Genomic DNA, 27603 nt, shown 5'->3' with positions numbered 1-27603 from the left:
AGCTCAGTGAGTTTATCTAGGGTGTAGCTGAGCCTTACAGGCCAGCAAGACCTTGGTTCGATCCTCAGTCCACCCATGAGTTGATTAACCTCAGACAGGACAGCTTGTTGCATGAGAATTGGCCTCACTGTCCTGTCTTAGGTAGGTAGGCTTCCCACCCCCGATGGCGATCCAGCAACGCCTCCCAGAAAGTCTGTATGTGCCCAGAGAGGATTGGGCTTGGCTGTGATGCCCCCATGGTCAAATAGCCTGTCCCTGCTCACGGTCAAGGCTCCCACATAAATAATGGGCAGTTGGACGAGGCACCTGAGCGTGTTTGCCGCTCCCCCAGAAGAACGGTAGCCCAGCTCGGAGTCAGCACCTTTGGTGGGGGAGGGGGAAGAAAACCTCCATGAAAATAGTTTTATGTTTCGCAGTCTCACTTGAATTATGTCACCATGGTAACAACTCCAGCTACTTTAACTGGTTACAGACAGCATGCTGCTGCTCCCACTCCATGATATTAAAAAGCCAGAAACGGTGAAGGCATTGGGAGGTGACACAGTTAAATTGCTTGTGAAGCAACACACCCACCTTCTGTGGCGGTAGGTGTTCAGCTCCTCCTGAAGAACGGATGCCCTCTTTTGAAGGAAAGTTACCTAAATATACAAAAAAGGTAAAATTACCATTTAATAAACAAAATACTTTGAAAAGAACAGACAGGTTTCAGCAGTTCATGACACCCAAACATATAAATGATATTGAGACGGATTGCGCTTTGCATAGCAAACAATGTCAGGGCTCCCAGTTGACATGACCCTACCCCTTTCCCCGACCACCATTCGTTAGCTGGAGTATCTTGGTGACTTGTTCACTAAATGGATACACGGCACGCCACCCCTGAATACTGTGCCGTAATTTTACGACTCCAACTTTCTTGACCCAGTACAAACCCGTGCACAGTGTTTTTCTCATCTGCTTTTTTGGGTACCGTGACTGCTAAATAATTTCTCAGATAATGAACATTTCAGGGCAGATGCAAGCAGGATGGCCCCACAGGTACAGAAACCAAAACATGTTTTTGCTGAATTTCTGTTACCTGGTAAAACTTGAGGTATTTTGAGCTGGTCACCAAGCAAGGTGAGGAAGGGGCTAAGATCCACCCAGGCAGAGTGGGAGGATGTTAATGTCTGGGGAAGATGACCTTCATCATTTCCTCGTACCCTACTTCAACTGGGTAGTAAAACTTCCCATTTCCTGAGTCCCAGTTTATTGCTGACTTCCCCATGTTTCCCTGTTAAACATAAGTACCATCTGCTGTAATGATTTGTGGATAAGACAATTGCCACCCTCCATCTTCAAAGTCCAAACCGTCTGTATTGGTGATGTAAAGGCCATTACTAGCATGTTGGGATTTGAAGTGTGACGGGTTTGGGGCACGAGAATCAGCATCTTCAGCAAAGGAGGGCAGAACATTGGCCAAAACAAAATCTGAATGATATAACACTGCAAGTTTACCAAGTGATAAGCAACAGTTTATTTGTAAGAAATAGTATTTTTAATCGTCATGTCTTCCTGCTGGTAGATTCCCAGTTTTAGGATCTTACTACCAACAGTGGCAAATAATGTAACGTCACTCGATTAATGAGTTGCTTGGCTTTGTTGGGCTCTTTAAGGAGCTCAGATGTGATCCCACTGTTCCCCCGATCATAGCCAAGCTGTAAAATGTTTTATATACTGAGACTTATCCAGAGTAAACACTCCAGTACGACTCACAGCTTTGTACAGTGAGGTGAAAAGTGCCTGAAAGTTGTGTAACAAAACAGCTGTTGCCTCAGTCTTGAATTCAAACACGATGATGAAAGTGCAGGATAAATCCATGGTGTGACATTGGTGTGTGCGAAACAATTGTGACTGGGCTCTGGGACTGATAAACTGCGATAATGGCTGGCTGCAATCTCCTGTTTAACCACATAGTGCATTCAAACACTAAAATACATCATAGCTGAAATGAAAGGGAAAAGATTTAGGGCTCTAGAATTAGACAAACACAACAGAAATGCACTTCTCCAGAGTTGATAGAAACATAGAAGTTCACAGAGCAGAAGGAGGTCATTCCGGCCCATCGTGTCCACGTCGGCCGACAAAGAGCCGCTCGGCCCTCGGTCAGCAGTCCTAAAGGTTACATATAAACCGATGAACAATGACAGAAAGGCAAAGAGCACCCAGCCCAACCAAACCGCCCCACACAACTGCGACACCCCTTATACTAAAACATTCTACACTCCACCCCAACCGGAGCCATATGACCTCCTGGGAGAGGCAAAAACCAGATATATGGGGATAAATCACCCCTTGTAGCCTATAACTATGCATCTATCCTGTCCATTGGTCCTGGTATGCTGGGAGGTCTAAGGTTTGTGTCCCTGTCAGACAGCAGTTGGTGGGATCAGATTTCTGGATTCTGCTCTACCAATACTGCAATTATAAACCTCTGGTTACTCAACTAGAGAACATTTTCTTCAGCACTGGGAGCAGCTTGGTTTTATCCAAATTTAGCTGTGCGTAAATAAATGGGCCAAAATGCAGACATGGGAAAATCTGCAGCAGTACTTCCCATCAGGTTTGCTGTGGGGCGAAAGGCCTTGTATTTACTCCTTGGCACCACTGTTCTTTCTGCATGTGACTAAGTCCAAGGAACAGAACCTGTCCTATTTATCGTTTGCTCTGGCACCGTCACCATGTTGTGCATTTCAGTGTTGTGTAATTGTATGCAACAATGCAATCAACAGTAATGCAGCTAATGACACGGAGATGGAAAATGAGCCTTTGATGAGAGAGTATCGAGGAAATCAACTGGTGTCCCCCAAATATTGCTGCAGCACACTGCCAGCTTCAGCGAGGTCCATGCCATGAGTTTTTTATTACAGGGAGCTGGCAGTTGACTAGGTAAATAACTCGTACCAGGATTTAGTTATGGGTGCAGCTATATGAGAAGAGCACATTTCCACCTGTGATGCTTTCTTTCTACTGTTAACTTACCTGGAAGTCGATCAGGTAAAGGCGTAAGTGTACTAGGCTGTGCAGACCAGGAGGTTCCAGGTGGGGTATCAGTGCCAATTGGGCTGTGTGCCCCAGTGCTAGTAAGATGGTGGGGCAGAGTGGGAAATCAGCCAGGGTTCCCGCTCTTGATCACTAACCAGCAATCCCTGCTGCAAAAATGCATATGTAATGGACTCTGATGCCCTCCATAGCCAAATAGTCTTATCAACACCCACCATTTCAGCTCACACAGGAAGACTGGCCACTGGGTGAGGTACTGGAAGGACACCTCCTAAGCACACAGCATGAGTCAGCACCTTCAGAAGAGGGGAGAAATCTGGTGGGGGGGGGGGGGGGGGGATTTTCCAGTCCTTTGCGCTCTGGGTTTCGTCCCGGCGCGGTATGAAAGGCAGCGTTCAGGTCTCCTGCGTCCCTTCACCATCCTCCAGTCCGTAAGTGTGCAACGCCTCTGGTTGTGATACCGGCAGTACAATGGCCGCCTGGAGAACCGGCGGCGGTGAGGAAGGTAAAGTGCTCCGAAAGTAAGTGCGAGTGTTTGTTCTTTAAATTTTTTTAGCGATTTGAGTTGTGGTGGTGTGGGCAATGTTTTTGGGAATGCTTATGTGTTTTTTTTGTAAGCAGGTAAAGGCGCCCCAGGCCCCTCTCGGAGCACACACGGCCCGGCACTTTAATTCGCCAGTTTTCCATCATTGCACCACAAAAAGTGTACAGCGCCTCCCTTCGCGCTACGCCCCCGGACGCAGGGCCCAGATACCGAAACTTCCTCACCAAAACGCAAACTATTCCCGGCCGGCAACTTTCCTGCCCAGCCTCGAAAACAGAACAGCCTAAAATCCAACCCCAAGAGTTACTGCAAATAAAATGTAATAAGACGCAAGAGTTTGTATTTTGTGGAATAATGGCAGACAACAAGAGGGGTGCGCTGGGAACAGAGTTGGCAGTCGGGATGCTACAATTAGCCTCTGCAGCCCAGGGCTAGAAAGGAGAAAGACAGTCAATCTGGGTTTCTGTTCCTGATTGCTCTCTTGTCAGTCCTGACAAAAGAGCCTGCCGACCCTCACTGTGTAGGCTGAACATGAAACCTCGCCACTTGGCCTAGACACTGGAGGGGCAGCCGACACCCTTGGACTGGGATGCCCACCCCAGGATGAACCATTGGCTTCAGGAGACTTTGCACTGCAGCAACTCGCCAAGGCTTCTTTGATAGCATCTCCCAAACCCATCACCTCCACCACTTAGAAGGACAAGGGCAGCAGGCGCATGAGAACACCATCACCTCCAAGTTCCCCTCCAAATTATACACCATCCTGACTTGGAATATAGTGCCGTTCCTTCATCGTCGCTGGGTCAGAATCCTGGAACTCCCTAACAGCACTGTGGGAGCACCTTCACCACACGGACTGCAGCAGTTCAAGGCGGCTTACCACCACATTCTCAAGGGCAATTAGGGATGGGCAATAAGTGCTGGCCTTGCCAGCGACACCCACATCCCGAGAACGAATGAAAAAAAAGAGTAAAAAACACTTACTTCCTTGTTTACAAATCACTCCATGGCCTCGCCCCTCCCTATCTCTGTAATCTTTTTCAGCCTCACAACCCCACGAGATGTCTGCGCTCCTCAAATTCTGGCCTCTTGAACATCCCTCATTATAACTGCTGAACCATCAGTGGACGTGCCTTCAGCTGCCTGGGCCCTAAGCTCTGGAACTCCCTCCCTAAACCTCTACACCTCTCTTCCTTCCTTTAAGACGCTCCTTAAAACCTACCTCTTTAAACAAGCTTTTGGTCATCTGCCTTAATTTCTTCTTCTGTGGCTCGGTGTCAAATTTATCTGTTTGTCTGTAACACTGCTGTGAAGCGCCTTGGGATGTTTTACTACGTTAAAGGCGCTATATAAATAAAATATATTATTATTATCCTACCGCTATATGCCGAGATTTACCTGAGACTTCATGGAAACAATGGTGTCTTCGAGTTCCTGTTGCACTGTGGCAGGCATCAGACCTTTGATTTTCATTTCATATTCCTGCTGGATATGAGTAATCTGTAAAAAAGAGGATAATGGGGATCACATTTCACTTTTAAGCAAAACCTGTCTTACTATTACGGGATGAAGTAAAGCCAGCAGACAATGTAACGGAATTTGGAGGCTTCTCAAAAAATAAAGCGTTCTATTATTAAAGGAGCAGGAGACCAAAGTTAATGTGATTTTTAAGCTGTTCTGTTTCATACCTGCTTTCATCTGAAGTTGCTTCATTTCAATGAGACTAAGACATAAAACTCGACAGCGAAAAAAAAGGAAATATTCTGACATGTTCTGCGTATAAACGCTCAGCAATTACAGCTTCAGATTCCAATGAATGTCGCAAACAAAAGCTGCAGAAATAGGGCTCCGTCCCTTAATAAGTGGTGAAAGAGGGTGGTGTTTGACAGATACTGTGAGGAAGACAACTCCTGCCCAAATACAGATTGGGTGGAAAATCTGGGCTGGCAGGAGACTACAACAACAACCTGCATTTATATAGCGCCTTTAACATCCGACGGGGCTTCATAGGAGCGTAATCAGACAGAATTTTGATGCCCTGCCACGTAAAAAGATGTTAGGACAGGCGACTAAAAGCTTGGTTAAAGAGGTAGGTTTTAAGGAGCGGGACAGGAGGAAAGAGAGAAGTAGAAAGGCGGAGAGGTTTATGGAGGGAATTCCAGAGCTTAGGGTCTGAAGGCAATGGTGGAGCGATGAAAATCCCCTCAGAGGATCTTGCAACACTTTCTGCTCGTTTATAGACAAGACCACGAAAACAAAATCCCATGACATTCTGAGGGAGGAGCATGATCAGCCAGAAGTCATTGTTCATATCGGTAGAAAGAGGGATGAGGTCCTGCAGGCAGATCTTAGGGAGCTAGGAATGAGGTTAAAAAGCAGGACCTCAAAAGGTAGTAATCTCCGGATTACTCCCGGTGCCACGTGCTAGTGAGTACAGAAATAGGAGGATCGAGCAGATGAATTTGTGGCTGGAGAGATGGTGCAGGAGGGAGGGCTTTAGATTCCTGAGGCATTGGGACTGTTTCTGGGGGAGGTAGGACCTGTATAAGCCGGACGGGTTGCACCTCAACAGAACCAGGGTGGTTTTGCTAGTTCTGTTGGAGAGGGTTTAAACTAGTTTGGCAGGGGGATGGGAACCTGAGAGTGGTTTCAGAAGGGAGAGAAACAAAGCTGGAATTGGAAGGCAGAAAATTAGTAAGCGAGTTTGGAAGGCAGAGGAAACAAAGGCTAGAAAATAGACAACAAGGGAGTTTGGCAGTGCTAAATGGTATACACTTCAATGCAAGGAGTCTAGGGAATAAGGCAGATGAGCTGAGGGCGCAGATAGACACTTGGGAGTATGATATTATAGCTATTACTGAGACATGACTGAAAGAAGGCAGGAATGGCAGCTCAACATTCCTGGTTACAGGGTTTTCAGATGGGAGAGAGGGGGGTAAAAAAGGAGGGGAAGTCGCAGTATTGATTAACAAAACAATTACAGCTGTGAGGAGGGTTGATGTGTTAGGAGGATCTTCAAATGAGGCCATATGGGTTGAACTGAAGAGCAAAAAAGGGGCAATCATACTGCTGGGAGTGTACTGTAGACCCCCAAACAGTCAGAGGGAGATAGAAGAGCAAATATGTCGACAAATTTCTGAGAAGTGCAAAATCTATAGGGCAGTAATAGGGGATTTCAACTAACCTGATATTAACTAGGATAGAATTAGTGTGAAAGGTATAGAGGTTGCAGAATTCCTAAAATGCATTCAAGAGAACTTTTTTAGCCAGTGTGTAGCAAGCCCAACAAGGGAGGGGGCGGTTCTGGACTTAGTTTTAGGGAATGAGGCTGAACAGATGGAAGGGGAGCATTTTGGTGCTAGTGATCATAATTCAGTTAGATTTAAGGTAGTTATGGAAAAGGACAAAGATAGACCAGGAGTAAAAGTTCTCAATTGGGGAAAACCCAGCTTTGCTAAGCTGAGATGTGATTTAGCCAAAGTGGACAGGAAACAGCTACTTGAAAGTAAATCAGTGTCAGAGCAGTGGGAGGCATTCAAGGAGAAGGTCGTGAGTGTTCAGAGCAAGTATGTTCTCTTAAAGAAAAAGGGTGGGACTAACAAATCTAGAGGCCCCTGGATGTCAAAGGGCATACTGAGTAGGATAAAGAAAAAAATGGAGGCTTATGACAGATACCGAGGGCTCAATACTGCAGAAACCCTAGAGGGATATAGAAAGTGTAGGGGTGAAATTAAAAGGGAAATTAGGAAAGCAAAGAGAGAGCATGAAAACATTCTGGCAAGTAAAATCAAAGAAAATCAAAAAGTGTTTTATAAAAACATTAAGAGCAAGAGGATAACTAAAGAAAGAGTAGGGCCTATTAGAGACTATAAAAGTAATGTGTGTGTGGAGGTGGAAGACATGAGAATTGTTCTTAATGAATATTTTGCGTCTGTTTTCACAAAAGAAAGAGGTGATGCAGACATTGCAATTAGGGAGGAGGAGTGTGAAATATTAGATGAAATAAACAGTGAGAGAGGAAGTATTAAGGGGTTTAGCATCTTTGAAAGTGGATAAATCCCCAGGCCCGGATGAAATATATCCCAGGCTGTAAAGAGAAGCAAGAGAGGAAATAGCAGAGGCTCTTATCATCATTTTCTAATCCTCTCTGGCTGTGGTGTGGCTGTGGCCAGGTGTGGTGCTAGAGGACTGGAAGACTGCTAACATTGTACTGTTGTTTAAAAAGGGAGAAAGGGATCATTACAGCCTAACCTCAGTGGTGGGAAAATTATTGGAAAAAATTCTGAGGGACAGGCTAAATCTTCATTTAGAAACCCATGGATTAATCAAGGACAGTCAGCATGGATTTGCTAAGGGAAAGTCATGTCTGACTAACTTGATTGAATTTTTTGAGGAGGTAACAAGGAGGGTCGATGAGGGCAGTGTGTATGATGTAGTGTATTTGGATTTTAGCAAGGCTTTTGATAAGGTCCCACATGGCATACTGGTCACAAAAGTAAAAGCCCATGGGATTCAAGGCAAAGTGGCAAGTTGGATCCAAAATTGGCTCAGAGGCAGGAAGCAAAGGGTAATGGTTGATGGGTGTTTTTGTGACTGGAAGGCTGTTTCCAGTGGGGTTCCACAGGGCTCAGTGCTGGGTCCCTTGCTTGTCGTGGTATATATCAATGAGGGGGTATGATTAAGAAGTTTGCAATGATACAAAAATTGGCTTTGTGGTTAATAATGAAGAAGAAAGCTGTAGACTGCAGGAAGATATTAATGAACTGGTCAGGCGGGCAGAACAGTGGCAAATGGAATTCAATCCAGAGAAGTATGAGGTAATGCATTTGGAGAGGGCTAACAAGACAAGGGAATACACAATAAATGGTAGGACACTGAGAAGTGTAGAAGAACAGAGGGACCTTGGAGTGCAGGTCCACAGATCCCTAAAGGTAGCAGGCCAGGTAGATAAGGTGGTTAAGAAGGCATACGGAATACTTGCCTTTATTAGCTAAGGCATAGAATACAAGAGCAAGGAGGTTATGCTTGATCTGTATAAAACACTAATTAGGCCACAGCTGAAGTGCGTGCAGTTCTGGTCACCACATTACAGGAAAGATGTGATTACACTGGAGAGGGTACCGAGGAGATTTACGAGGGTGTTCCCTGGACTGGAGAATTTTAGCTATGAGGAAAGATTGGATAGGTTGGGGTTGTTTTCTTTGGGACAGAGGAGGCTGAGGGGAGACCTTATTGAGGTGTATAAAATTATGAGGGGCCTAGATAGAGTGGATAGGAAGGACCTATTTCCCTTAGCAGAGGGGTCAACAACCAGGGGGATTAGATTTAAAGTAATTGGTAGAAGGTTTGGAGGGGACTTGAGGATAAATTTTTTCACCCAGAGGGTGGTGGGGGTCTGGAACTCACTGCCTGAAAGGGTGGTAGAGGCAGAAACCCTCGCCACATTTAAAAAATACTTGCATGTGCACTTGAAGTGTCATATACTACAAAGCTACGGACCAAGAGCTGGTAAGTGGGATTAGGCTGGATAGCTCTTTGTCGGCCGGCACAGACAAAATGGGCCGAATGGCCTCCTTCCGTGCTGTAAATTTCTATGATTTTATGACATCACTACCTCTCCAACTGCTGCTGCTGAATGTTTGTAACCTGAGGGAAAACCATGATTTCAAATAGAAATGCATCAAAGATGTTCACACAGCAGCAGATATAGCGTCTGAACTTGCCACAGCAGTCTAATGTGGCAGTGCTTGCGGCCAAGTGGTAATTATCCACTGACAGATAATGTCCCTTTAAGTATAATCTGATAGGTGTGGTAAGTATGGGTATGCCACAGTCCTTTAAGAACGAACTTGATAAGTTGCTGAGGGAGGACGACACTAAGATGGGCTGGGTGTGTGTGGGCTGGATGAGACTGCTGAGTAATGTGTCACGGGTAACCAAGTGGTCTGCTGGAGCTTGAACTTGGGGAGGGATTTCTCAAGAGAAAGAATGACTTGCATGTACATCAGGCTTTTCATAACCTCAGGCCGTCCCAAAGCGCTTTAGAGGCAATGAAGTGTAGTCACTGTTGTAATGTAGAAATAAGGCAGCCAATTTGTGCACTGCAAGCTCTCACAAATAGCAATGAGGTAATGATCAAATAATCAGTTCTACTGATATGGGTTGCAGGATAAATATTGCCCAGGAAACCAGGAAGAACTCCCCTGCTCTTCTTCGAATAGTGCCTGGGATCTTTAAGTGGGGATTCCTCCCTGTATCTATTGGGGACTTGGCCTGGAGGGCGTTGCACGCGGCAGCCCCATGCAATAAGTTTTTAATTCGGTTCACGGACTCCCAGGTCACTTCCATTTTTTGCAGTCTGGATGAGTCCGTGTTCCATGTTTTTATAGCGTGTGTGAGGTTGCAGCCCCTCATCCATTATTTGCAGGAGGAGCAGCAGGAGGTTGTACTGTCTAAGTGGATAGTGTGAGCACTGATGGTCCGTTCTTATGTTTGTAAACTGTGCAATTAATTGTCTATTGTAGGGACCAGAAAGATATTCCTAAAATCTGACTGAGCAACCCAAACGCTGGTCGGGTATTTCACAATTTCTCGGAGGCAGATTTCAGCCGCCTGCTCACCCGTTTCATTCCTGTTAGCCTGCTCTGCAACTTTTTAAAGCACTTTAGCTGCAGCTACACCTTTGAAGTCGACAAGCCACAGATCTGATTCCCATCAAAACAAGAACGTCAAAAAATCTGATCTGTAAAATATTCGAATATTTCAGTGTGATAATAAGGAGCACACCAAACACATCCTATCCTGATTGTTTTAACTCAAAAAAAAACTTCCACCAGAGAATGTTTGTATCATCAGATTTTGGCTTCAAAAGATTACCTGACCCGCCCTTCACCCCACCCCCTCATAAAATCTCTTTACTGCTGCCTTGTCAATGAAGACTCCTCTGAACATCAATGAATTCTGACGTTGGTCCTAAATTGCCTTGTTCTTGGGGACAAGAACCCACCTTGTTGAGAATTACAACTGCAAAGGTGGGAGGATGGGAATAAGAGTGAAGCGGGGGGGGGGGGGGGGGGAATAGGAGTGATGGGGGGGGGGATGGGAATAGGAGTGGTGGGGGGGGATGGGAATAGGAGTGGTGGGGGGGGTGGGAATAGGAGTGGTGGGGGGGGATGGGAATAGGAGTGGTGGGGGGGGGGTAGGAATACGAGTGGTGGGGGGGGGGGAAGATGGGAATAGGAGTGGTGGGGGGGTAGGAATAGGAGTGGTGGGGGGGGAAGATGGGAATAGGAGTGGTGGGGGGGTGGGAATGGGAGCGGATGTGATGTGGTGGGGGGGGAATGGGAGCGGTGGGGGGGGTGGGAATAGGAGTGATGGGGGGAATGGAAGCGGGTGTGATGTGGTGGGGGGGGGGTAATGGGAGCGGTGGGGGGGATGGGAATAGGAGTGATGGGGGGGAATGGGAGCAGACGTGATGTGGTGGGGGGGGAATGGGAGCAGTGGGGGGGATGGGAATAGGAGTGATGGATGGGGGAATGGGAGCGGATGTGATGTGGTCGGGGGGGGGGAAATGGGAGCAGTGGGGGGGATGGGAATAGGAGTGATGGGGGGGGGAATGGGAGCGGACGTGATGTGGTGGGGGGGTGGAATGGGAGCAGTGGGGGGGTTGGGAATAGGAGTGATGGGGGGGGAATGGGAGCGGATGTGATGTGGTGGGGGGGAATGGGAGCGGTGGGGGGGATGGGAATAGGAGTGATGGGGGGGGAATGGGAGCGGACGTGATGTGGTGGGGGGGGGGAATGGGAGCGGTGGGGGGGATGGGAATAGGAGTGATGGGGGGGGAATGGGAGCGGACGTGATGTGGTGGGGGGGGGGGGTGAGGATGGGAACCGGCATGATGTGGGCAGTGGGGATGGGGCAAGGGTTATGGAGGAGGGGGAGGTGGGCGGTAGGGATGTGGACGGGGGGATGGGGATGGGGGAGGCAAGATCAGGGCCGGGGGCCGGGGGGCGGGGTGTGGGGGTGAAGAGATTTCCTCTCTGCACAATCGGTAATGAAGTTGCTGGCCTTTTTATAAAGAATGCAATGATCATTTCACCACATTTAGCACACAGAGCAAGTCTTCCCGTAGGATTCTCACATCTTGTGGAGAATTCGCATTTGGATCTTTTCTTTCTTGCTGATTTCCCTCAGCGTGTTGACCTGTTCCACGGGCACTAGCACCGCTCCACCACCTTATTCAAGTGGCCTTTCTCCCTGTGTATGCCTTGACTGCGAGCGTTGGGAGGTTTTTCCACTGGAAGAACTTGATATCCATATTATAAACACCTAGTACTTCATTGGCTGTGAAGTGCTTTGGGGCGACATGCAAATACTTTCCATCTTGCAGCAAGGCTGTTGGATTCCGACCAGGAGCAGGAGCTCTGACTGATGCAGGTTGGAGACTGCTGCACCCCAAGTTGTGATTAGCTAAATCGTTACCGGCCGTGACTCATCATTGGAACCTTCCGCTCTGCCCAGCTCAGGTCTGCACTGCCTTTACAGACAGAACCACCGAGGAGCTCGGGCCTCTTCCTTTATACAAACGGTACCGCATTTCTTTAACTTTGTATTCTATATATGACACAGCATGACTGTCAGCCGTGGCTCAGTGGGTAGCACTCCTGCCTCTGAGTCAGAAGGTTGTGGGTTCAAGCCCCACTCCAGAGACTTGAGCACAAAATCCATGCTGACACTGCAGTGCTGAGGAAGTTTTGCACGGTCTAATGAGGCGTTAAACCAAGGCCCTGTCTGGTGGATGTAAAAGATCCCTGGCACTATTGGAAGAGCAGGGGAGTTACCCGGTGTTCTGGTCAATATTTATCTCTCAACCAGCATCAATAAATACAGATCATCTCATTGCTGTTTGTGGGAGCGCTAGAGGAATCAAGGAATATGGGGATAGTGGAGTTGAGGTTGAAGATGAGCCATGATCTTATTGAATGGTGGAGCAGTCTCGAGAGGCCTATGGCCTACTCCTGTTTCTAATTCTTATGAGCTTGCTGTGCATGAATTGGTTGCCACATTTCCCACATTACAACAGTGACTGCACTTCAAAAATACTTAGTTGGCCGTGAAGCACCTTGGGATGTCCTGAGGTCGTGAAAGGTGCTATAGAAATGCAAGTTTTTCTTTCTTTTAAATTCAAATGCTTCCAACTTCTTGAAATTTAAAAAAAAAATTCATTCCTGGGATGAGAGTATCGCAGGCAATATCTGGCATTTAATGTCCATCCCTGGTTTCCCCTGAGAAGGTGGTGGTGAGCCGCCTTCGTGAACCGCTGCAGTCCGTGTGGCGATGGTGCTCCCTCAGTGCTGTTAGGGAGCGAGTTCCAGGATTTAGACCCAGCGATGATAAAGGAACAATGACACATTTCCAAATCGGATTGCTGTGTGACTGCAGCATGGCTAGATTGTGAATATAGCTCCTGTACACCAACCTCAAAAGACCATCTTTACTGCACCAGTTACTATACTTCATACAGTGTTCTCTCTGTGTGCTCTCTGACAGAAATGACCAACTTAGTGCTAATCTGATTGCTAAGATGCGTGGAGCTTTGGGCTGTGGATCCATGTATACTAGCGAAGGAGTGGTGAGAGATTGCAAAGCGACGTGATCGGGCCCCAGGAGAGGCGTGAGTTCGGGGCCCAGAAGAGGCGAGGGCCCAGGGGCAGCACGGCCCAGCCCACACTGCGATATGTGCACGCACTAGGTCCGTGCAGCAGAGCTGGTCTCTAGTCGTCCTGGTTAACCCTTGCCACTGGATCAAGACCTAGCTCTGTCAAGCCCGTGTGGCTGCTGTGCAATGGCCACCCCACGTTAAAAAAATCCACGCACAGGCATCTTCCACCCTTCAGGATGTAGTTCAGGTCCTTCATTGAAACACCTGTGAACTCATCCCTTTTAGACGTGGAAGCAAGTCATCCTCGATACGAGGGACTGCCTGTGATGACGACTAGGAACTGTAATTCTGATGAAAGGAACTGAATTTTGTTTCTCTCTCCACAGATGCTGCCTGACCTGCTGAGTATTTCCAGCATTTTCTGTTTTTATTACACGAGGAACTCAATTAAGACTCCACAAATACATTGAAAATTAGGACCCTTATTGCTAGCATACAGAGGAGATATCCATCATGTCCAACTGTCTGGATTTGAACCAAGGTCACCGAAATTCTTGAGATAAAGGAAGTCAAGGCAGTACGTTTTAATTCAAAGAAAAATGGTACGCATAAATTTTGACTTTTCAAAAAACAAATGTCAAATATGCCCTCCAGAGACCCGTCACATCAGGTCTCCTCACCGGCTGGCCATTCTGTGCTGTCGGCGTACTATTTTCAGTGTAAAGAATCCAGGGCACAATTTCAGACTGGCCACGGACCTGATCCAGAGCTACCCGACCCTATTTTTGACGATATAATCGGGTTGTTATGATCTGGAATGCAGGGCGGTGGAAGGCTCTGATACACACGACCTCTACCACCTCGAAGGACAAGGGCAGCAGGCACATGGGAACACCATCACCTGCAAGTTTCCCTCCATGTCACACACCATCTTGACTTGGCAATGTATCGCCGTTCCTTCATCATCGCTGAGTCAAAATCCTGGAACGCCCGCCGTAACAGCACCATGGGAGCACCTTCACCACACGGACTGCAGCACTTAAAGAAGGTGGCTCACCACCACCTCCTCATGGGGCAAGTAGGGATGGGCAATAAATGCTGGCCTTGCCAGCAACGACCGCATCCCATGAATGAATATATTGAATAATAACTTTCAAAAGGAAATTGGATAGATAGTTGATGGGGAAAAATTTGCAGGGCTAAGGGGAAAGGGTAGAGGAGTGGGACTAATTGGAAAGCTCTTTGAGAGGGCCAGCACAGGCAGGGTGGGTCAAATGGCCTCCTGTGCTACATCATTCCACCATTTTTTTGAAACATAGGAACAAGAGTAGACCATTCAGCCCCTCGAGCCTGTCCCGCCATTCAATTAGATCATGACTGATCTGTATCTTAACTCCATCTACCCCCCTTGGTTCTGTGAGCTTTAATATCCTTGCTTAATAAAACGATCAATGTCAGTTTTTAAATTTTCAATTAACCCCCAGTCTCAATAGCTTTTTAGGAATGTCGCTTTATTAATTTTAAAATATGGGAATCTTCTGAATAAAACTACTTCTCCAGACCTTCCTTTAATCTGTTATGCCTTTGCTCCTTTCAAAGATAGATTGAACAGTTTCAAAGAATTTGGGGAATTGACTTAGAATGGTTACTGAATTGGACAATATAAGGCCTCCATTATACCAAGAGTGATCTTTGTTTAATAACACTCCTGTGAAGCATCTTGGGACGTTTTACTACATTAAAGGCGCTATATAAATACAAGTTGTTGAGAGCACTCTTTCCTGCAGCACAGGCTCCGCGCTCCGCCTCTGACCAATGGCGTCCACAACAGCCAAACGAAACAGCTACTATCAGCAGGACAACAATAACAACTTGCATTTATATAGCACCTTTAATGTAGTAAAACGTCCTATGTTGTGTCACAGGAGTGGTATCAGTCAAATTCTTGACATCGAGCCACATAAAGAGATATCAGGACAGCTTGGTCACAGAGGTCGGTTTTAAGAAGCGGCTTAAAGGAGGAGAGAGGTTTAGGGAGGGAATTCCGGAGCTTAGGACTTAGGCAGCTGAAGTCATAGAAACATATAGAAACATAGAAAATAGGTGCAGGAGTAGGCCATTTGGCCCTTCGAGCCTGCACCGCCATTCAATGAGTTCATGGCTGCCAATGGTGGGGCAATGGAAATCAGGGATACACAAGAGGCCACAATTGAAAGAACGCAGAGGTCTCGGAGAGTTGTAGGGCCGGAAGATTTTACAGCGACAAGGAACCACTTTGCCAGCCTGCCCGCTCTCATAAACTGCAACTAATTCGCAATAGCACGCCCAGACTCATCACGCTTGTCCTCGGCAATCCCCTCTGGCCCTCCTGCCTCAGTCGATGGTTTTAACTTCTTCCATGGCCTTGCCTCAGCCTACCATAGCGGTCTCCTCCAGCTGACAGTCCCTGAACAAATCTTCCAGTTCTCCGATATGATTCCCTCTTAGTTCTGCTGCAATACATAGTAATTATTTTGGTTATCTTGCAAGCCCTACTCCGCTGCCTTGTTCTCTCCCCCTTAGTTTTCAAAGCCCTCCAAAAATCCTTTTCCTAATGCTTCTCAAATTGTTTCCCTTTCTCTCCTGCTCAGCGTCTGCTTTTCTTCCAGTGCTGGTTTCCCTTGGGTGGGGAACAGTACAGAACTTGCATGAACTGTTGTGTGAGGGAGTTTGATTAACGACAGTGCACAAGTGCGGAAACTTCTTACTGCCCGTTCCTACTTGCTCCTGACAAACCCCGAGGAAAAAAGGCACTTTCCTAAGAGGGAGGGACTTCAAAGTGATCAGGCAAGTCAACTTTTGAATACCTCATCGAAAGCAACCCTGCCAGGGTTCTCAGTCGGCAAATGGTAAATGGTGTGAGAAAAAACCCACAGAAAGCAGAAAGGAAAAAGGTGCTCTGAATAAAATAATAAAAAACCTTAATCTCCTTGGTTTATCACAGCAATCAGGGAAAACAATGTAATCTGCAAATACGCTTTATTACCAGTAAGACCACTAACTGTTAAGTTTGTCACTCAAAGACATATCTGATGGAACGCTCCCTGCAGGAGGCAGGACTCTTATGTCAAGGTGCGATGTAACACAGGAATTGGGAAACTACTGCTAACAGCGTATTCATTAAATCATTGTTTCAACCTCAGTCACCTCCACTCATTCTTGTACTCACAAAAAGAAATAAAAAGCTATGGTTAGCTTGTCACTTGTAATGAAATTGGACTGAGAAGACTATGGGGCTGAAATTGCCCCTTTGTGCATTGCCAGTTAGCGCCACTGGCCAGCGATAACGGTGCGTTAATGAGTTAGCGCGTGGGCGCGGCGACCTCATCCACGTCAGCAGATTTGAAATGTGGTTCTCGCACCGCGGCAGCGCACTGCACACACGGCGATGACATCATCGTCCCGCGCTGATCCCTTTGCGCCCTTTGGGAGGAGCTGTGGCGCCCCGGCCGCCCTTAAAGGGGAGGCGGGAGCGCGGCAACCGCCATCTTTTTTCAGTCGGCCGGACAATGGCGACCACTAATGTGGCGTCCACCAGGGGTGCCAGGCCGCTGGCCTGGTTGACATCTACCCTGGTGGCCCAGTGGGTGCCACTAAAGAGGCTGCAGGGTTCGCAGCGTTGTGAGGCGAGCGCCGCTAGAGCGCTCCGTTAACGCAGTAACAACTTTTTTCCCCCACAAAGAGCCCAAATCCGTGCCAACGATAAAAACAGAAGCAAATCCAAATTATGCGCTGCAAACCCAGTGCGAGGAAATTCGGCCCCTATATCTCAATAAGAAAGAAAGGCTTGCAATTATACAGCGCCTTTCATGACCTTAGCACGTCCCAAAGCACTTTGCAGCCAATGAAGTACCTTCTGAAGTGTAGTCACTGTTGTAAGGTAGGGGAAAGCAGCAGCCAATTTGCGCACAGCAAGCTCCCATAAACAGCAATGAAATAAATCATCAGGCAATCTGATTTAGTGATGTTGATTGAGGGATAAATATTGGCCAGGAAATAGTGCCATTGGATCCTTTACGTCCACCTGAGAGGACAGACGGGCTCTCGTTTTAATGCCTCATCCGAAAGAGAGCACCTCTGACAGCGCAGCACTCCCTTAGTACTGCCCTGGAGTGTCATCCTGCATTATTACATGCTCAGTCTCTGGAGAGGGACTTGAATCCACGACCTTCTGACTCAGAGGTGAGAGCCCTACCCACCGAGCCAAGGCTGAATTCCCAAATTCCTGCAGCGAGGTTGTGCTGATGCAGACGACTGCTGCCTAGCCTGATCCGTTTGATGCAGGCAGCAATCCTCGCTCACTCTTCAAAAGTAGCTTCAACCAATCAGGATCACTATTATACTCAGATTTCCTTTTCATGCTGCACTTCCAAGTAAACAACTAATTTAAGAGAAGCAGATACTTTGTGAAGAAGCCACAACGCGGAAACAGCTGTTCCAAGACATTCCTTGTTCAAGACTGTAAGATCACACCATCCAGATGCAAGGTTTTTTTTTGCCTCCTGCACATTATGCTCCATTTTGCTTTCATTCTCCTTCTCTCGGTGATGTATATTAAACCCCACACCGAGAGGGTTGGAGGTGACATGTTGCTGGGCCTCAATCAGTGCTGATCATATCAGCAGGGGGTGTGCAAACGTAAACATGGTTGTAGAGCAGCCCTGTGATTCGAGTCTGCCTGTCCGCTTCCTCTCTGGGGAAATGCTTAGCACCGGTAACCCCAGGGATTACAATTTGCCACAGAGTTGGACAATCGGTGACATAAACCCGCATGCTACCGTTCCGTTGTGCGGTATGCTGCACTTCCAGTGTACAGTTCCTCTTATGGTAAAGTGGGCCGTGCGGTGTGGTACTGCGTCATAAAGGCAGGAAGGTCGCAACTATGATTCTAGGTCTCTGGTGAGTTATTTGAACTCAACTGGGAGAGCGGGGGTGCTACAACTCATCCTGGGGATGGGAAAATCAGCCAGCATTCCCACTCCTGAATGTTGTTGAGTGAATTTCTCTCTTGCTGGAAAGTATATATTGTGTGGATAGGATCAGGCTTGGATATGATGTCAACCACATTCAAATAGCTTACTGATGCTATTTGCCTAGGATCACAGATGAAAAATGGCCACTTGGGCAAGGTGCTGGAGAGGCCTACCTGTGCTCATAGAACTTTAGCCCAGTAAAAGAAAAGAAAGAACTTGCATTTATATAGCATCTTTCATGACCTCAGGACGTCCCAAAGTGCACCATAGCTAATGAAGCACCTTTGAAGTGTAGTCATTGTTGTAATGCAGGAGAAAATGTGCACACAGCAAGGGTTCCACAAACAGCAATGTGATTGTGACCAGATAATCTGTTTTAGTGACATGGGTTAAGAGATAAATATTGGAAAGGACACCAGGGAGAACTTCCCTGAACTACTTTGAAATAGTGCCATGGGATGTTTTACATCCACCTGAGTCGGTTTAACGTCTCATCCCCAGGATACGTTGGTGCTTCATAAAGGAGAGAAGAAATTGGGAACAAAGATCTATAGCACCCTGCATCAATTGGAAATCAGCTACACACAAAAATCCAAGCACTGAATGATTACCAACTACACACATACTAAGAACAGAGCGCTTTTTTTCGACTGGCTTGTGATTAGTTCATCTGAAATGTTTCCCAGTGCAGATGCCTTTGGAAGGGTGGAGTCATAACACCATGATTTAGCATAATCAAGGCTGTGCACATAATAATTATGAGCTGTTCTCCATGTTTGTTCTTAAAACATCAAAAATAGCATGAATTCCTGTAGCTAGGCTGGTGGGAAACTTCAAAATGCACTGCAGAGCCACATTCAATCAACCTCTTTTTATTATTATTTTCTGAAATTTGGCTTAATGTTGCACTTTAAAAATGTTTGTAATTATGACTGACTTAAAAAGCCACGTTCCCAGACACCTCTCAGTATCGCTGTGTTATTAATCTCCTTGAGCCTTCTGGTTACATTCTGCTGTGAATTCTACACCTAAACTTTGCTGTGATATGGCTCGATACAAACCACATCTAACAGCTACTCGGGTTCTCGGCTCATCCTTGTGAATCTAGTTTTTATTGTCCTGATTGCCCACCTGGAAAGCCCTTTTTTTTGTTGTTACGCACTAAGAGATTACGCTAAATTCAGAATGGTGCTGAGCCAGCAACAAAAAGAGCCCCAGACAACCCCTCTGAGCACATTAGTTTCCTGCCTTAGATGTACTGCCTGTGACTAAAGGATTCCTCAGCTCACATGGTGCCACAGACTGTGAACACACCGCAAGAAACAAAAGGGCCTATGTTGGGAGAATTTTTGATGGAAATTTGTGTTCATCAAGGTGAGAAACGTGAGTGCTCAGAACAAAACATTCTTTCACTTTTGCCACCAGTATTCCTGGGTCAGGCAGAACATAGATGTAGGTAAAACTACCAGATCAGGTATAATACTGGTTATATGTAGAGCAAAGCTTCTTCCACTCGTCCTATAACGTGTTTTCTGTCACTTTAAAAAAGTATCTCCTTCTGTAGCAGTGTGATGCTCCCATTTCTCACAGCCACCGTCCTTCTGGCCTTCCTGACACAGCTAATTTAGTGCCAAATGGCATTGAGGGGCAGTTTTATGCTGTGGACATGGGCCCACTAGGAAATGGGTAAAACAATTCTTAAGCTCATTTAATCTTGAGCTCTTACAACCACAGGAAAACTTTGATCCTCGCGAACTGGATTTAAACCAGTTCCCAGGGATGAAAGGTCAGTGTTTTAACCCATTGTTGTAGAACAGATTCAGAGGGGTGTCACGACTCCACTTTCTCCTTCATCTGTTTGATAGTGTTACATAATACTTACAGCTCAGAAACAGGCCACTCTGCCCAACCAGTCCATGCCGGTGTTTGTGCTCCATATGAACCTCCTCTCACCTTCTTTCTCTAATCCCTTCAACATATCCTTCTATTCTTTTCTCCCTCATGTCTATCCAGCTTCCCCTTAAACGCATTCATACTATTTGCTTGAACTATTTCTTGTGGTATCCAGGCTGAAACTCCAGTGTAGTACTGAGGGAGTGCTGCACTGATGGAGGTGCCATCTTTCAGATGAGCCGTTAAACCGAGGCCCCGTCTGCTCCCTCAGGTGGGCGTAAAAGATCCCATGGCCAATATTTGAAGAGCAGGGGAGTTCTCCCCGGTGTCCTGACCAATATTTATCCCTCAACTAACATCACTAAAAATAGATTATCAGGTCATTATCACATTGCTGTTTGTGGGAGCTTGCTGTGCACAAATTGGCTGTCGCATTTCTTACATTATAACTGTGATTACACTTCAAAAAGCAAAGCTGTAAAGCACTTTGGGATGTCCTGAGGATGTGAACGGCGCTATTTGAATGCAAGTCTTTCTAATCCTGCCCCAAGCAGGTTTTATCTGGGCAGAGCTGCTTGCACCAGGAGCCCTGAGGAGGAACAACAGAATTGTGATGTGCTGGCTTTACCTAAACAACGTTGTGAACAATCGATGGGCTGTTTTATCAGGAATGCGGCCTTCAGTTTATACTGCAGCGAAATCTGGGAGAGTTCTGCTTTTGTTTTGTCTTTTTATTTAACAAATACCATAGTTAAATTCCCGCAGGTATGCCAATTCCATATGTTTTCGTGGATACTTTAATGGCACAAACTCAGCAATCACTCCAGAATTTTATGTTTACTGTCACAATAGATGAGACATATTGGGACCAGTGCAAGCATTGAGGGTAATTGGGCAGATCTTTTTGATCCAGTTCCACTAAAATAGAGCCAGAAATATGTGTGGAACCAGCTTAAGTGTAACAGAGATAATGATCACTCCGTTTATCGTAATCCAGGCTTAGCATTCAAACTTATTGTTTCTTGTTCTATGGAGCCGATCCATTCATACTTAAGGCGCAGGTCTAAAACCAAACTAAATGTTTACTGCCATCCTGCAATGTCTATCGCCCAACTACTGGCTACTGCTCCAATAATAGTAAAATAAAGCACAAAATAAAGAAGAAAATAAAGACTTGCATTTCTATAGCGCCTTTCACGATCATAGGACGTCCCAAAGTGCTTTACAGCCAATGAAGTATTTTTTGTAGTATAGTCACTGTTGTAATGTAGGAAATGCGGCAATTTGCGCACAGCAAGCTCCCACAAACAGCAATGTGATATTAACCAGATAATCTGTTTTAGTGATGTTGACTGAGGGATAAATATTGGCCAGGACACAGGAATAACTCCCTAGCTCCTCTTCGAAATAGTGCCATGGGATCTTTTATATCCACCTGAGAGAGCAGACGGGGCCGCGAAAATATGGAATTGGCAGTGCATTTAACGTCTCATCCAAAAGATGGCACCTCTGACAGTGCAGCACTCCCCTCAGCACTGCACTGAAGGGTCAGCCTAGATTTTTGTGCTTAAGTTCTCTGAAGTGGGACTTGAACCCTTAACCTTCTGACTCAGAGGCGAGAGTGCTATCAATGGAGCCACAGCTAACACTTTACGTGGATATGCAACAGTCACTGCCAAAGACTTTGCAGCCAGTAAAAGTATCTGAATCGAGAGGAGTTTGGGCAGAAGAAATGTCACACTGGACACTGTTGTGCGGTCAGGGTGAATGACGAATGAAGCAGTGTTCGAGTGGAGTGCTGCAACTGACCCATGCCAAAACTGATCTAAGCATATTTATTCAATTATGAATATTGCAAAATGTTCTGCTTATCGTACTTAATCCCTTAACAATAAAAATTTCCAATATAATCAATGGATAATTGTACAACATAACACACTGCTTTGTGCTTCTGGCAGGTGAGGCTTCTCATCAGGATCGCTCCTTCATAAAACTGACCCTATAGTGTGCATTTTCCAGTGATGCAATGCCAAAATAAACGGGAGATTGCTGAACACCAGTCACATGGTGTAATATACCTTGAGATCTTGCATCACCTTCATCTTTATTACCCTTTCACCTGTGCTGAGAAACTAAAAACTGAGCATTATTTTGAAATAAATATCCGTTTGATTGATACAAAGAATCACAAATATATGACATAGAGTTGGAGCAGTAAGTGAATCTCTCAGCGCAGCTATCCACTGTAAACCAGTCCGAGCATTGCTGGTGCAGTTTATGGCATCCTCTGAATTATGCAATTGAATTATTAGTTTGTGCCTAAGTGCCAGTTACCTATTGATATAATACAGCCAGTTTAAGTCATGCACAGATAACATATATTGGAAAAGAATTAACTAAAGGCAGCAGTAGACATATACAAATGAAGGAAACCATTTAACAAGGCCAACCAATGAGAACATCAGTAACGTGTGGCCTGAATATTACAGTGTTTGGCTCCCACTAGCATATCAGTTTGAATCCTAGTCTCAACTGGGATTTCCTCCAGAGGGTGAGCTTCATAAGTCAAACCTCCACAGAGTGTGTAAAGAAGGGGTTGGCGTTCTGGTCATTAGTGAGCTTAGTCTGCTGATCATTAGCCAAAACTGTCTCGTGGAAAGGAAGTCCTGCAGACAGGTAAAGAGCTGAATGTTAATCCCTTTCACTCTCAGTTTTCTAAACACATTACAATGTCATATACTGTGTAAAAAAAATGACTCATCTCTACAACAACTACCCTCACCTTCTTCCCTCGATCCATTTGCCTGGTGTTTCAAGGCGTTATAAGAAGGCTGGACTCCAAACTCATTTTGAAAATTAAACCCATGCCGTTTAAGTCACTTTTGGTGTTTGTCCAGCAGTTTCTTCACAAACAGCATTACAGTGGCCCCCATTGGATATGGCTGTGACTGAGGCCGTTCCAGGACCTCTCTCATTTCAAAAGAGAACTTGAACAATTAGGTTACTGAAGGTGCATCTAACAATGTACAACCTCAGGGTTCTGTTTGATCACCATCACTAAAACAGATTCTTTGGTCATTTACCTCATTGCTGTTTGTGGGAGTTTGCTGTGCGTGAATTGGCTGCCGCTTTTCCTACATTAGAGCAGTGACTACACTTCAAAAGTACATAGTTGGCTGTCAAAAGCGCCGGGATGTCCTGTGTAAATACAAGTCTTTCTTTCCAATTGAATTCCAGAACAGACTTGAGAGGCTAAATGGCCTTTTCCTGTTCCTATGTTCCTAAATCAGAAGAGGACTGCTGGAAGAAATTATTTTAACAAGCAGCCTTTCTTAGTTCCTTTCAATAAAACAACCTTCTAGTGTAGACAGAAAGCTAGCTATCGCCATTGAATGAAATTATAAGTACCTCTCTGCACAGTCTAGGAAACAGTGGCACACGGGAAAAGTGCGAAGTGAGTTAGAATGTCTTCACCTGTAAGAACTACATTCAGAGTCAGACCAGAAAGAGATGAAGCACTCCTCCCTTAAACAGGTACGGATGGTACCAAATTAAATTAATTTGGGAAATCTCAAATTCCGAGTCTGTGTGAATCTATCAGCACAAAACTGCCTATAATTTACAATTAATTGGTACTAAAATTAATCATTTCCTTCAGAAAGGCCACAAAGATAATTGGTGTGGGAAATGGAAATGTCACACTGTTACAAGCACAGTGCGTTCTTCTGAAGTTGTCATTAAGGCGCATCGTTGGATTTTCACCCTGCACCGGACCTGCGATATTCTGTTCACACGGGGTGCACTAAGTGTTTCTTTCCTCAGTAATGGCATCCAGCACATTGACGAGCACACGCCATAGGGTGAGTGTTCGCAATGCACCAAGGGGACTGAAGTATCAATCATAGTTTCATACAGCACAGAAGGCGGCCATTCGGCCCATTGTGCCTGTGACGGCTCTTTGAAAGAGCGATCCAATTAGTCCCACTCCCCTGGCCTTTCCCCATAGGCCTGCAATATTTTCCCTTTCAAGAATATATCCAATTCCCTTTTGAAAGTTTTTGTTGAATCTGCTTCCAGCATCCTGATTGTTTTTTTAATGAATCAGTTTTCACCCAGCTGCCCATGAAGTATTGGACCACTTTTGCTTCTTGTTTGGTACCTGTTCCTCCGTCTCCAGCTCCTTGTGCTGTATCTCCTTTTCTAATGCTTGGATCTGGTTGCAACAGTTTTCTGCCTCATTCTCCAGAACCTAAATAAAAAATCAGCAAAGAGAAAGGAAATAACTTGTGTTACATTGGTCGGACATGTTGACACTTCAACCTTTAAAAAGACAAATGTGATAATGACAAAGGACCTGCTTAAAGGGAAGATATATTCACTCGATTTGCCATGTGATTCTAATTGCAAAATGTACATTTGCTGTGTTTCTTTATTCTTCCTGCAGGTTAGGGGCTTGTCTGCAAGTAGACTGTTTCTGTGGAAAGCTCTCTCCAAGAACGGGCATCATGAAATGATGCCACAGATTGCAAGAGCTTCTCTAACCCCATTCATGCTTTCACCAAAAGGGGTTTCTACACAGCATTTCTGCACCGAGCCTAACTTTAGCCACTAACTTTAAAACTAGCACCAAGTTGAGAAGGAAAGAAAGACATCAATAAGTACAAACATATCTCCCGTTATAATATTTAGACTTACAGGGCAATTCAAATAAATAGAGCCAATGGAATACTTTTGAAGTGTAGTCACAGTTGTAATGTAGGAAACACGGCAGCCAATGTGCACACAGCAAGGCCCCATAAACAGTAATGAAATAAATCATCAGATCATGTGTGTTATTAATGTGGGTTGAGGGATAAATATTGGCCAGGATACCTAGAGAACTCCCATGCTCTTCTTCGAATAGTGCCATGGAATCTGTTGAGCCCAGCTGAGTGGGTAGACGGGACCTCAGTTCAACATCTTATTCGATGACGGCACCTGCGACAGTGCAGCACTTCCTCAGCACTGCACATTATGAGCCTGGATTATGAGCTCAAGTTTCTGGAGTGGGTCTTCAAGCTACAACCTTCTGACGCAGAGGTGAAAGTGCTACAATTGTCAAGTTTGATACCTAAATATACTTTCAAAAATCCTTTATATGCTTGGGAATAAACTGTAATCACAAATGAGCTCAATGGTACAGCCCTCTATCAAAGCTTGCCAAACATGTTTCAGTCACAATTTTCAGCATAAACATTAAATATATGGACTGTTTCATTGTCCACATCTTCAACTGCTATCAACCTAACAGAGCACGAAATGACAATGTGGAATATTTACTGAAGCCATCAAAGCAGCATCAGACAAATATACCGACAAAGTTAACAAACAATTAACAGTCTCCTGCGGTGTTGCTCACAAGGAGTTAGGGTTTTTCTAAACACAGGAGTGTCATGCCAAGGAGCAATCCCAGCGATAGTGACAGAGCAGCTTTGGGGCGCCCTGGGATCTGACAGTATTTGGAGAGGGATCTGGGGCACTGGGATATGGAGGTTGAAGGGTCTGGGAGCATTGGGAAGATTTGAGAATTAGGAAGCACTGGGAAGCCAGTCTAGGCGTTCGTCAGCACTCAGAGAGGGACCGAGGGTCTGAGAGGTAGACCCGGAGGTCTAAAGAACTTGTAAGGCGATTTTGGGGAATTGGGCGTTAGAGCCTGGCATTTGTTGCATTTTAATTATTTTGTTATGTGACAGGTAGAGATTTTACAATATGATTTGGTGGAGGAGGACATTTGGGAGAATGGAACCCAAAGTATCACCGGCCGCTTACAAATCATCAGGCCCCAGCATCGTGCTGTCCTCCTGAGCATCAGCCCCCTCCCCACCGGCCCATAACCTTCTGTGCCCTCAGGTATCTCCCTCACCACTCTCCCAGTCAGCTAGTTCCTGTCTTTATGTTCCTGCAACAAACCATCATTTTTCTGCTTCTAAAAATGAATGGACAGCAAATTGCAGGAGATGCTCATGTCGGGAGTGCAGGAGGAGCAAAGTTAGTACACTATTAAACAAAGACTTGCATTTATATAGTGCCTTTCACGACCACCAGACGTCTCAAAGCGCTTTACAGCCATTGAAGTACTTTTGGAGTGTGGTCACTGTTGTAATGTGGGAAACGCGGCAGCCAATTTGCACACAGCAAGGCTCCCACAAACAGCAATGTGATAATGACCAGATAATGTTTTTGTTATGTTGATTGAGGGATAAATATTGGCCAGGACACCGGGGATAACTCCCCTTCTCTTCTTTGAAATAGTGCCATGGGATCTTTTACATCCACCTGAGAGCAGATGGGACCTCGGTTTAACGTCTCTTCCAAAAGACGGCACCTCCCACAGTGCAGCACTCCCTCAGCACTGCACTGGAGTGTCAGCCTGGATTTATGTGCTCAAGTCCCTGGTGAGTTTTAATGAGTTTTCCTACTTAAGACACTTTAATAAAATATAAATTTCCATAAACAAATGAAAACGAACTCATGAAAAGTTTGTTGTTTATGCAGTTTCCAAGTTTTTACATATTTACATATATAAAAAAGGAGAGATTTCCTAACTGAATTCTCAACTGCAATAAGCTGCAATTACATTGCTTTAAACAATCTTTGTTTTCTATTCTAATTGTCAACAGAGAAGACAAGATCACAGGTGCTCTGTTCACAGATGTTGTCTGATGTTAATAACATTTTAATAAATGTCAGATATGCTGAAATAAAGCAAATCAATCTCCAGTTTCTTTCATAGTATTTTTTTGAAAAAAGCAAAAAGACTCTCCAATCTTCACAGGATGAGGAAACACACACGCCTAACCTTCAACTCCTGCTGTTGCACAGATTGCACACTGGCAAATGCTGCAAACTACAAATGACAAATGTTCAGAGGCAGTTAGAAACTCTCTACAACTTCGCTGAGGCTAAAATATCCAGCTGAAGCCCGTGCTTTTGAGAGAGGCTGAGTAAAAAATCATTAATGAAGGTATGAAATGACATAATTTGATGGGTAAATTTAATTGTGTTATTATGAAATTGTCATTTTACAATTATTTTATTTAAAATCTTATTTTGGACATGACAGATTTCAGTTACTGAAGAAAATTGCACTCAAAATTCTTTTGAGAAAACATTTTGGGTAATTCAATTGGTTCATCAACGGAGACAATAACAATTTGCATTTATATAGCTTCTCAAGGCGCTTCACATAAGCACAATCAGACAAAAATCAACACAGAACCAGCAAAGGAGATGTTAGGAGGGATGATTAAAAACTTGGACGTCTCTGTACGTTAAAGGCGTTATATAAATGCAAACTGTTGGTTTTAAAGAGGGTCTTAAAGGAAGAGAGGGAGGTGGAGAGATTTAGTGAGAAGATTCCAGAGCTTAGGGCCTAGGCGGCTGATGTACAGAGTAAATACATATATAACAAC

At 45.3% G+C, this 27603-nt stretch overlaps 1 protein-coding gene across 5 annotated transcripts in view; it reads right to left on the bottom strand.

The window, feature by feature from the left end:
• cep112 (centrosomal protein 112) overlaps positions 1–27603 on the bottom strand; it is a 516124-nt gene that overhangs the window by 2670 nt on the left and 485851 nt on the right. For all 5 annotated transcript variants that reach the window (XM_070857896.1, XM_070857897.1, XM_070857899.1 and 2 more), the window contains 3 exons: positions 24312–24401; positions 4985–5086; positions 574–638 (listed from right to left, as the gene is read on the bottom strand). In XM_070857896.1, coding sequence (XP_070713997.1) covers positions 574–638; positions 4985–5086; positions 24312–24401 — 257 coding nt within the window. The remainder of the gene's footprint in view (positions 1–573; positions 639–4984; positions 5087–24311; positions 24402–27603) is intronic.

The sequence above is a fragment of the Pristiophorus japonicus genome, chromosome 16 (assembly GCF_044704955.1).
Source record: "Pristiophorus japonicus isolate sPriJap1 chromosome 16, sPriJap1.hap1, whole genome shotgun sequence".
Classification (NCBI taxonomy): Eukaryota; Metazoa; Chordata; class Chondrichthyes; family Pristiophoridae; genus Pristiophorus; species Pristiophorus japonicus.
The sequence above is the reverse complement of the archived record's forward strand: the minus strand, read 5'-3'. Positions and strand labels throughout refer to the sequence as shown.